We start from the raw sequence: 12,117 nt of genomic DNA, 5'->3' as shown, positions 1-12,117 counted from the left end.
TCCCTGTTGTGACATGATCTCATCATGGGATCCATGATGTTTTGGATACATGCCCTGGCATCCAGCCTTTCAACGTGTTCCCCCCCCCAGTCCCTTTGTTCACCTTCTTTGGGCTACTTGTACTCATTGCACAAGTGCTACATGGTCATTGGTGTGCCAGTGAAGAGAGAGAGAGAGAAAAAGGGGAACCTCAGGAAGGTGCAAGTGTGAGCCAGAGGCAAGGCCAAACTTGAAGGTAGTAAGAGGCTAACTCAAGGAGATTTTTTTTTTTAATTTCCAGGTTCTAATGAACCCTTCTGAATTGTAACACTCAATAATTCAGCAACAGCTTTAACTTGAGGGTTATGTGAAAATCTTGGGCTGTGCTACTAATGAATAGCTGCACAGTCCTCAAAGCAGGTTGTGAGTATAGTGCAAATAAATAGGATTAATCTTGATGGAGCTGTTTGAGAATCAGAGCCATGGTCATGGAATGATTAGATATGGATGAAAGCGTCAATTAGACAGTGATGAAGGGGCTGGAGAGGAGTTAGCTTAGGAGCTCTGGGGAGAGAATCCTTGTGAGCCTCACAGCTTCACATCTGAGTGCTGTACAGTTTGCACTCTGGTGCTTTCAACAGGCTTTTTTCTGAGTGAATTTGACCTGTTACTCCTAAAATGAACCTTGTTTTAATTGCTGCTGTGTTGCACTTTATTGTAGATTTTGTGTTAACACTGTTGTGTTTTAATTGGTATTGTAAGTCACTTTGAGTCCCCCAAAAGGCAGGGTAGAATTAAAAATAATAATAATAATAATAGAAATATTATTGGGCTATGGGGGGATGTATTTCTTACTGGACAACTAAATTACATGCCATCACTGACTCTTTTGCTTTCCCTCTGAGCCTTCTTTCTTGGATTCTTGTGCTATACAGTGGCTCAATTTCGTGTTCCATGTGGTGAAGCCCCTTGGTGAAGGTGGAAAGCATGACCTTCATGCTAGCGTTTTGCATTGTGTTGGGGAGGCTCCAGGAGACAGAACATAGTGCTGGCCCTCTGACTCCATTGCATCCCACAGAGCCAAATATATATTTCATAGGGTCACTTGTAACTGTAGACCGACTTTTTAAAAAATACAAAGCAACTACTGGAGTTGCATTTAGGAACAGAGGAGTGACTGGTGGGGAGAGCACACTTTCTCTGACAGGCACTTTCTCTGTCAGCCATTTTTCCTCTAAAAATCTCCCACCACCACCAAGCTGGTCACAGGAGAAATAAGAAAAGCAGACTGAGAAAGGATGACTGGGGCAGGGGGGATGGCTGGTAGCAAAAGGGTTAAACAATCATACACTCCCTCTACTTCTGATTGTTGATTCCAAAGCTACTAAACAGTCTTGGGACAGTTGTAGTGAATGCAATATCATGTGTGGTTTGGCCCACAGAAACTAACGTGCTGTAATCACATCACCTCAATATGCTGGAAATGGTTTGCAGATTAAGGAATACAAACTGGAGAAGGAGTTTAAAGACCCAGAAATGCTCTTGACAACTGTGGCTTCATATGCTCTCCCGACACGCAGCTGCAACAAGATCCCATTGCTAAATAAGTGTAGTTGATAGATTCCCCACTCTCTTCCTGTGCCTTTGCATTCATCCTTTCCTTATACTTCCAGGATGTTAAAATTTAGTGGAAGCTTTTCTGCATCTTGGATGTTGCCACAGTGCTTCCAAGTGTTGCCTCCTTTATGCAAAGGGTTCTGAAAGTGGTTATGCTAGGGCCACTTGGCTGCCACCTCTTCCTCCTAGGAGATGACATGCCTGTAGCTGAAGTCCTCCCCTAATATAATATAGACAACAAAATACACAACAATAAACTCTGCAGGATTCATACAGTCTAGTCGGTCTCTGTTGAATAATGAGATCAAACTGTGCTGCTGTAGTTGCAGCATCCCTGAAGAGCCTCATTCCTGGGAGGACTCTGCCAGTCTCTATGCCGACTGCTGCTAAGCCAAGTGGCTTAAGGATCACCTTCAGTGGAGCATTTGCTGGGGAGAATGTGACTGATAAACATTTATCCCCCCCATCCCAAAAACAACAACAAAACCTACACTCACTAGGTGATAACTCTTCCATGAAATACTCCCTCTCTATTTTCTGTTTTGCACTCCTCTATCACTGAAGGGAAAGCAGTGGTCTTTGCTGATGGCAAAATATGCTCTGTTTGTAAAAAACAAAAAACCCAAACCACACATTGGTAATATTACTCGGCTATGATGTATCCTAGATGATCATTGCAAGGTCAGTGGTAGAGCTGCTGCTGTCAGTGGAAGAACTGAATGTGTTACATTGAGAAAAATGGCAAATGAACACCCTTCGCTTTCCATCTAGCCAGAGCAAAAAACTTTTGTTCCTCTCAACAGGCATTTGCTCAATGTGACCTGGGAGCACAGAGATTTCTCCTTCAACGAAGGGGGCTACTTGGTAAGGCCCTCCATGGTGGTGATTTCGCTGAACCGTCATCGCCTCTGGGAGATGGTATGGACTCCTTTTCCTTCCTTTTAATCACCTTGTCTGGGAGTGTAGGAACAGCTGGTCTGGGCAATTTCTATCCCATTCTTCAGATGTGGTTCTCCGAAGTTTAAGCCCCAGGCTCCTGACTGCTTTGTGGCATACACAAATTCCCAGAGGGAAAGATGAAAGGGAAGCATTTTGCTTTAAAGAATTACCCACCAATGGTCTTTCCCAGCATGCTCTGCAATCTTGTTCCTTCCATGGGGATGATGGCTCAACTAAGTGATACAAAGCTGAATGTGAAGCTTCCTTCAAATCTGCATGGCAATTTAATTTTATTTCATAAACAAATTGAAGCAGCATGAAATGAAATTTTGGATTCATTTATTCCGTGTTATACAACTAATATATTTAATTTGTGATGACTTGGTAATACATCACATGCTGCAGAGCACGGAACTTAGTTGGATGAGTGAGTTGAGAAGTCCTTGTTTGTGCAAGATCACTTTGTAGTTTCCTTTCATGGAACTGAGTTTTTTTAATGAGGTGTCCAAAATATATTAAGTTTGACTGTAAGCAAATTATGTAGCAGGGATGAGGTTCCTGAAGACCTTGTAGACCGAGCTGAAGGCTTCCCAATAAATTAGTAGAGGAAAACCCCTAGTGGATTGAATTCTGACTGAGAGGTTAACACAACATGCACCCAATATTAGCCCCCTTGAAGAGGATTGGGGCCTTCCAAAATGCTTCACCTCACAGAAGAAAAGGGTAAAAGGTAGAACACTGTATTTTTAAATGTTCAGATATCCTACTACACAAACATTGCATGTTAATTCTACCCAAGTGTTCATATTTAGTGTCCAAATCTTCTTCCTTCGTCTGGCACTGCCTGCTTCCATACTGAGCATTCATTTCTGACACTCCACAATTACAGCACAATCCTAAGCATGTCTACTTCTAAGTTCTAAGTAAGTTCTCTTGTGTTCAGTGGGGCTTACGCCCAAGAAGGTGCCTTTAGGATTGCAGCCTTAGTGACCTCATTGACCTTGGCATCATTTTTATTTGTTAGGAATATTCCAGTATGTGTCTGTTCCTGAGCTTAGCTATACCATTTGCTAAGAACGTTTGCTGGAGCCAGAGGCACTTGGGGTACTGTACTGTACCATTTTGCCTGTCCACATTAGATGGTTCCGGTTGCCTGAGCATATCATCTGTGCTGCTGTCTAATCATGCAGCTAAATACTACTGTTAGTAAGATAATATCCCTTGCATTTTTCATCTGCTTCCACACACTGTTGGCCATTTATGCACTGGGAGAGTAATGATGTTTTGCATTTATAAGTGGCAGTGACCTAGGAAGTAGCCATTTGCTTGGAATAGCTCTCTCTCTCTCTCTCTGTGTGTGTGTGTGTGTGTGTGTGTGTGTGTGTGTGTGTGTGTGTGAGAGAGAGAGAGAGAGAGAGAGAGAGAGAGAGAGAGAGAGAGATTCTACCCAGTATATGTTCTATATCTGGTTAGGATTCCCATTCCATTTGGAAGACTGCCATAACTACTGTGGAGGAGATGAATGCTTTCAGTGGAATAATACTGGTTTTAATTAAGTAAACCCTGCTGTTTGTGTAAATGTTTTCCACTGACATTATTCCTTTATCTTATGGTAAAAATCTCCCATGTACCATAGCAATGATTACTACTGATTTGTCAGGACCTCTGCTGGGAGCAAAAATCTCAGAGCTGTAAAGACGGCTAAAATATGACTGCATTTTTCCCGCTCAGTGAAGAAGGGCGCGGAAATGCCAGATGACAAGGGAAGGAAAAAAGCCTTCATCTCCAAACAATGACACCTTTCTCTCTCCTCCCTCCATAATTGTCACCTTTCTTTTAAGTCCTAATGTGAAGAAGAGGAAAAGCCAGTGGAAAGGCACCAAACATGAACCAGTGAATGTGGGCTTATCGAGCTCTCCTTATATTTGAGAGGAGCAACAGTACGTGGTTCTTGCCTCAGTTAGACTACTGTTGGCTTCATCACTGTATTACATGGCTCTTGTCATAGCTTATAAAAGTACTTATCTATAAAAAGCCACAAAAATGACAATGTAAGTTCAGGGAAATAGCAGTAACCTGAATGGTTTACTTAATTCGGATCCACCCAGTTCTGTTTTTGACATTCCAGTGCTCGCTACTGTCCCTGACACTCTTGCCATTTTGATCAAGCAGAAGCCTTGCCCGTTATCCATAATGAACATCCTAGCCTAGGCTGCAGTCCTAGACACACTTACCTGGGAGTAAATTTCATGAACTCAGTAGGAATTACTTTTGAGTAGACATGCATGCCATTGCACTGCCAGTATTAGTTTTTCCTGTTCAGTACTCTCAGTCAGGATGGTTAACGAGATGTGTATAGGGTTTTCAAAGGCTATTTCTGTGCAATAGCCACTTTAAACCCATGATACAGTAATCTCCTGGCTCATGGACAGGAAAAGAGGTAGGGTTTGGTTTCTCCAGGAAAAAAAAAACTGTTCAAGTATAGCCCTCCAGCTTCCTGGTGGCTGCATTAGTCAGCTGTTGGCTGCGATTTCCAAGTAACAGGGATACAAAATGAGGTAGCAGATGGGGAGCAGCAGTCCCGACCTGGAGTTAACAGTAGGCCGCCGTGTAACGCCTCGTTACTCAAGCTGAACAAATGTCACAAAACGGAAGAAAATCTTTCCACTCATTGCTCCCCTTTTATATCCAAATTCCTTCTACCTGGTGTTGTACTTGGTTTATGTTCCATTCCTGTAAGTTTCATATCCAGCCAGTTTCTGCTGGGGCTGTTCAAAGCCTGACACATTTCAAGCTAATATTAAAAAAAAAAACACAACCCATTCAAAAACAAGTGTAATATCTCGTCAAGTCATTTGACGAGGAATGCGAGTCCAAAAATTGTCTTCAATCAGGGGAACAGAAATAAAATATCATTCTTCTGTGTTTGGACAAAATAGACTGAATGTTAACTGTCCCAGACTGCCCATTGGTCTGTCATTAGCATCAGATTGTTTGGCCAGTTGTTCTAGATTATGACTGCCTGGAGGCTGTTGATGTGTTTCGCTAGATGGGGTGAAGGCTGCCTATTGCCTACAGTCCAGTGGTCCAAGGTCAATACTAGTTACTTCCTATATGCCTTCTTGACACACCTTACTTTGAACCATCTGGATGACAAAGGTACACAAATAGCAGAACTCTTACATAGCTCAAACCGTGTCCCTTGCTCTCTGCTGCTGCACAGGTGGGGAGCTGGGAGAAGGGGATTATCCACATGAAATACCCTGTGTGGCCACGCTACGGATCCTTCCTGCAGCCCATGGCAGACAATCACCATCTCCGAGTCGCCACCCTTGAGGAGAGGCCCTTTGTCATTGTGGAGAACACCGACCCGACCACGGGGGTGTGTGTCCGTAATACCGTCCCCTGCCGGAAGCAGACCAACTACACTGAGAGGTACATGAGGACATGGGTGAAGGGATTGTGGGGTGAAATGGCTAGGACAAAGTTAACATGATTATTTTCACAGTTAGGATCTGTTTCCTGGGTAGTGTGTGGGCACAGTGTTTGCACTGAGGGCTTTTTCATTGTACCTTTTTAGCTCTGGCCATCTGCCCAGCAAGCTTGTCTACATTATAGCTGATCAAGTATTTTTTTTCTCTGAACAAAGTGTGTGCCTTCTGGGTCCCAGTTTTTCACTGGGCATTTCTCTGCTTTCTTTTTTTATCCTGGAGAATACATAACGAGACAGACAAGATCAGTTCTGGCTTGATTGAATGATATAGGAAAGCCAGATGTGTAGCACAGATGTCCAAATTTGGTGGAATTCACTAAGGGAGGCCAGCTTCTTCCACAGGATACACAGTACAGCAGGCTTATACTTGGGCTGTGCCAAAGGATGGTTCTATACTTTATGTGGCAGAACCAGTTGTTGTGTGAGAACACAGTACTATGTGCAGATGACACATATGGAATACCAGCAAACTGAACACTGCCTCATTGATCAGATCTCTTAGATCTCTCATCCTAAATTGCTTGAAGCCGGCTGTTTGTCTTATGGCCCAATCCTAGCCCCCTTCCCAGCCACCAAAACAAGTGTTCCAGCAGCGGAGAGTGCTTTGTGGCTGTCATAAACAGCCTTATGGAAGTGAATGGAGCCATGTGCTTCTGACCCACTGCTGGGGAGGCATCACACATGGTAGTGGGGTCTGGAGCAGCAGCTGCTGCAAGTAAGTAAATGCTGAGGGCGGGGGTGAGTGGACAGTGGGTAAAACTGGGCAGGGAGAGGGGAGGAACAGAGGCTGGAAGGTTTCAGGAGGGGTAGATCCAGCGGCAGTGGCACGCACCAGATCCTGTCCCCTCTGTCATCAGCCTCCCTGCCCCCTTCTCTCCACAGACTTGCATCAGCTAAAGAGCTGGTGCAGGTCTGAAGAGACCCATTGCCAGTCAAGGGGCTTACAGTGAAGTAAGGGACAATATTGCTCCTTACCTCTCCCAAGGATGCAGTGGTAGCCTTTTTGACTGTTGCATTGGGGGGTGGAGGACAGAATTGAGCTGCTACACTTCCTTGCATACCCACTACTTCCGCTGTCATCTCTACCTCCTCCAGCTGGGGAATTTAGCAATGTGTCCTGTAGCTACCAAAGCAACCCTCATACTTTGTGTATGCAGAGCAGCAGCTGGCATACAGCTGAGCTGAGTAGGCCCATAGGGAGACCAGGTAGTAGCAGAGGAGGTGAGTAAAATTTTTCCTTACTTACCTCTTTTGGTTGGTCTGGTTCCTAGCTAACCTGTGGGATGCCGCAGAGTCTGTGTCAAGCATTCCTGCGTTGCACATGCCAGCCATGGGTAGGACTGGGCTTTGAATTTCTCAGCTGTGGGCAACCCAGCAGCTCTTAACACCAGGAGGAAGAGGAGGGAAAGGTTGTGGTAGCAGGTGGAGATGAGAAAGCCCAGGACAAGCAACGTGCCTGGTATGTGGGACCAGGAGTGGCAAGTCCTGCTTTTGGTTCACTGCCTGCCTGCCTGCCTATCAATTCTGCTGCAAAGCCAGGAAGAGTAGGCTACAAGTCCTTTTCTTGTCTTCCCTCCTAGTGATATTGGCAGTGTGGGCCACAGAGAAAGTCAAAATCTGCCACAGGCTTAGCTCTGGAGAAGCGTGTTCATCAACAGGAACACAATAGGAACACATCAGGAGCTGGATGACTTGAAGCTAATTGATATATTTTAATTTGCATCACAGAATTAATTCAATTTGCATAAAAATTGCACAAACATGATGGATGCTGGGTCATGGCTGAAGAAATAGTTGCTGTTAGTTGGCGATGCCATTTGTTCCACTTCCCAGGGTGATGCTAGAAGTGGGAGTTGCCTTGATTGATGGAAATGATTACCAGTCAATGGAGATCTCAGTTTTTCACTCCTGAGAGATTTAGCAGGGAAAATGTGTGCACTGACAAAGACAGAAGTTAGCATTGGCAAACAACTCCTGACAGCTTAAGGTTGAATCCTGGGGATCAGGGGGGCTGCTTGCTTTTATACTGGCAGAACTCCTGTGCCTTTTAACAGCAGCAAAACAGGAGGACATTCACAAAGTAAAGCTTTTCCTATCACTGTATATACGTGCTGGGGAAAATAGTTGCTGAATTTTTGCTGTGCAGCAATCAAAGGTACAGGAGCCATGTCAGAAAAAAATGTCAGCAACTCTGGCTGATCCCAGGTCCCAGACGAGGAGGTTATCCAAAACTGCAAGGAGTCTGAAGCAGGGTTTTCATTCGGAGAAGAAACACTGTTCTGTCTCTGACAGCTGGGTGTCTCTAGACAAGACGGAGGTTCATTCCAGTGCTGAGGCTCCCAGTGGGATGTCTCTGGCTTGTATGTAGTCATAAGGCTTCTGACACAGTGAGGAGCCCCTGGAGCAGAGTCCTCACTTTCCCTTCAATGTCTATAAATGTAGTGTTTCCCCAACAGGCTTCCTGGTGAGCTGGTCCATCAATTACACTTTCAGGGCTGTATCTGTGTGGCGACCCGGTCTACAGATCCAAGGCTGTGGCTACTCCGGGAAGGCAACTAACTGGAAAGCTGGTCCTGGCAATCAGCCTGCAGAACACCCCTGTTGGGAGCCGACCCGAAAAGTCTCCCCATGGTTATTAATCATCTGCCCATGACTGACCTCTGCAGTTCCTTGAACAATCTGCTGGGGAAAGAAATAGTTACTTCCTTCCCTACAATAAATGTAGGCTGAAGACGGGCAGAAGACATTGGACCATTATAGGGAGCAATTTCTCAAACTGCCTTCCAGTGGGCAATAGTGGGGAACAATTGAGCCAGCTTTAAGTAGAGATGTCCCCCAATTCATGTAAATCACCATGAAAGGATGCTCACAAAGGACAAGGAATTTCTTGCCTCTGCAGTGGTCTGGGGTGAATATGAAGTCTTGACTTGCCATGATCAACACTTAGCAAGCCAATTACGCACACAAACCAGTCTTATCCTAATTCAGACCATCATTCCCTGCAACCCAGGAGTGCACCTGGGGCCTTCTGCATGCCAAGTTCAGTGCCCCACACCTGAAGTGCCCCACACCTGAACTTTACCTCCCTCTCTGTGCTTGCAAGTGCTATGCCACATAATTCTTGCACTTTGTGACTTTCTTTCCTGGGTTTCAGATCAGGAACAGAGTGATAGAGATGACAGACTTACTAAGTACACCAAAGAATTACCTGTATTCAGCTTCATAAGGTCGTCTTATAAGAGCTTTCGGCAAGCTATGATGGTGGAGATGGGTGAGGGCAGTGGAAATGGAGCCAGCTTCCTCATAGTTCAAGAATTTTTATGAGCCCTCTGCATAGAGGGGAGGCAAGTACAAAGCCCTAGAACAAAGTTTCTCAAGGTTTGTCCTTCACCATAGCACTCCCCCTGGTCCATCTATTAAAAGTACTACTGGAAATAACTGACGATGACATCGTTGCCAGTTACTTACGGGTTGGGAGGCCAGGTGCACCAGAGACGACGAACACCAGTTAGAGACTCCGGGTGGACAGGAGAGCTTTTTTAAGCATGGAAGAGCATGCTTTGGAGCTCTGCCCACCGAGCTGTCTCCTACCACTGTTTGTTGCTTCACATTCCTGGTCTCTCTGCCAGGCGGCAAGTATCCAGGAGTCCTGTGAGTACCACCAGAAACCACCTCAAGTACCACTGGTGGTGCCTGCACCACTGGTTGAGAAACACTGCCCTAGGAGATGAATATCACTCTGGAATGTGTGGTCCTCATTCATAAGAAGAGGAGCCCTTTAAAGCTGCACACCCAGCTTTTGCTGTGAAGTGCTTTCACTTTTGTACTTGCGGCTATGAAATACTGGCCTTGTTGGGAGGAGTTATTATTTTTGGGTAGACTCTGAAGTTTGGATCAGGATCTTCCTTGCATGACATGCCTTGTGTTTGCTGCATCTCTACAATTCCAGCACGGACTTAAGAGGCAAAGAATAGGTACTAATCACAAAGATACTTACACTGTTATTGCCCAACATTTAAAGACAATGAGTATTACAGCCATGAGACTTTGGGAGCTTTAAGGAGATTCTTCAAGCTTAAATATTCTTTTTTATTTCTGCTGTGCATATCTGTAAGGCACCTTAAGAGGGCATGATAAATATTGATAATGTTTTCTTAATTGCCTCTTGACTCTATTTCCATATTAGTCCCTATACTCCAGATCCTGGTAGAAAGAAAAGAAAATGCTACATTAGAGCACTTGGATCCGATGAGCTGTCAACAATCTGATGTGTCTGGCCCACATTTGTGCAGTGGGTTGCAGAAAGTGAGACTTCCAGTATCAACTTGAGCTGCAACTCATGAAACATTTTGAGTATCTTTAGCTTCATGGTGGTACAGGAGGGTTTGTTCCCTTTTACCAGGGTCCTATGAAATGCTTTCCAGTAATAGCAAGAAGCCCAACTCTATTCCTGTCCAGAATGGCCTCTCCTGCTGGTGGATGTTCCACTGACTACCCTGTAGACATGTTGTTCAGTCATTCAACCCTTTTTCCATGCAGGGTTTTGCAGATATTATTAGCAGCTCTCCTGATGGTAGAGAGCAGCCCCCCCACCGAAGAGTTTAACAGTCAGTGCAAGACACAGAGTAGCACAAGCCATTCTGTCTCTCTTTTCCTCTCCACCTTCTTTCCTCTGAGCTCAGAGGCATCCTTCCAGTGTCCCAAATATTTCATTTCTCTCCACAGCTGGAGGCTCCTGAAGCTGCTCTTGGACTTTGTTTGCAGTCAGTCAGTCACTCTGCACCCCACCCCACCCACATCTGCTGCTAGTTTCAGGGCCTGCCTCTCCTTTGGAAGGAGGAGAAGGATTGTGCATAGCCAGTGGAGGAGGAAGGGGAAACTTTTGCAAATGGGATTGTAGCAGTTTTGCCAAAGCTGCCCACTTCATTTATGTTGGGCAGAAAGTGGGAATGAGCAGGGCTGATAGATGTCAAGATGTTGCTTTCTAGAACTACAAGGCATGGTGGTTATCTCTGCGCCACTTCCCCTACTGCACCCCCACCAATACATTGACCATGTGCAGACAGCACAGCTAGAGAGGAGCCTGTGCTTAGAACCTCACCAATGCTTGGAGGTTGCTAAGCAAAACAGGAGCATTGTGTTGACGGCTGGAAATAGTACGTGAGCATTTATGTGTACAGCTGCCTGCTGTAACAAGCCATCACACACACACACACACACACACACACACACAGAGGTGTTTACGAGATGGAAAAAGTGGGCTGATCAATCTGTACCGGCGCAGATGAAGTTTCACAGCTCATTTGCAAGAGAATGCCTTGTGCCCCTGTGCCTTGGACTGTCAGCATTGTTCACTGCCATATAGCACAGTGAATGATTCTCTGCCCTGTTGCACTTTTATTAAAACAGCAGCACTGAGCTGTTGATTTCATTTCACTTTTATCCCACTCTCATACATAACATGCACTCAAAGCAGGGCCTCAATTTTGATATCCCACCAATATTAATATTAATATTCCTCATGATTACAAAACCAAAACCAATAAACCAGCAGCAGCCAGATCAAAACAGTGTAAAGGTCACTGAAACATCAGAAAAAGTACGCATCAAAATACCAGTCTAAATGAAAATGAATAAATAACACAGGACAACAATTTTAGTTGCCAAGGATGTTTGAACAAATTTAGGATATTTTTGGGTTCTGAATCCAAATAGGTCTAACTTTTAAGACAGCACAATGTGTGTAGGCCTGTGTAGTAATTAATCACACCCTATATAAGATCAGAAAACAAAAGAACCTGTTCAACTCCCTCCGGGGGAGTATTTCAAAGCACTGAGAAGGCCCCATCCTTGTGCTCGTGGTCTTATCTCCAGTGGAGACCTGACAGAGAGCAGCAGGGCTTTGAAGCTGAACTTAAGGTTCATAGGGACCAAGGGGGCCCTGTAGACAGCCCAACCCGAACACACTGCTACATCTGAATGTCTTTGCCTTATAACCCCTCCTAAGCAGAACAGTGGAGCCAGGAGCTATAGTGTTGCTTCAAGTAGACAAGCAAGAATTTAGGTTCCGAATGTTCCGAATGCGAGTG

General features: G+C 45.0%; 1 protein-coding gene across 1 annotated transcript in view; it reads left to right on the top strand.

The window, feature by feature from the left end:
- The window catches only part of GRIN2C (glutamate ionotropic receptor NMDA type subunit 2C), a 98,622-nt gene that overhangs the window by 53,120 nt on the left and 33,385 nt on the right, over positions 1-12,117 (top strand). Inside the window, exons 4-5 of the mRNA XM_066613597.1 lie at positions 2,400-2,514; positions 5,759-5,970. Of these exons, the coding sequence (XP_066469694.1) occupies positions 2,400-2,514; positions 5,759-5,970 (327 nt within the window). The remainder of the gene's footprint in view (positions 1-2,399; positions 2,515-5,758; positions 5,971-12,117) is intronic.

This window comes from Tiliqua scincoides, chromosome 2, assembly GCF_035046505.1.
Source record: "Tiliqua scincoides isolate rTilSci1 chromosome 2, rTilSci1.hap2, whole genome shotgun sequence".
Classification (NCBI taxonomy): Eukaryota; Metazoa; Chordata; class Lepidosauria; order Squamata; family Scincidae; genus Tiliqua; species Tiliqua scincoides.
This window is presented reverse-complemented; position numbering and strand designations above follow the sequence as displayed.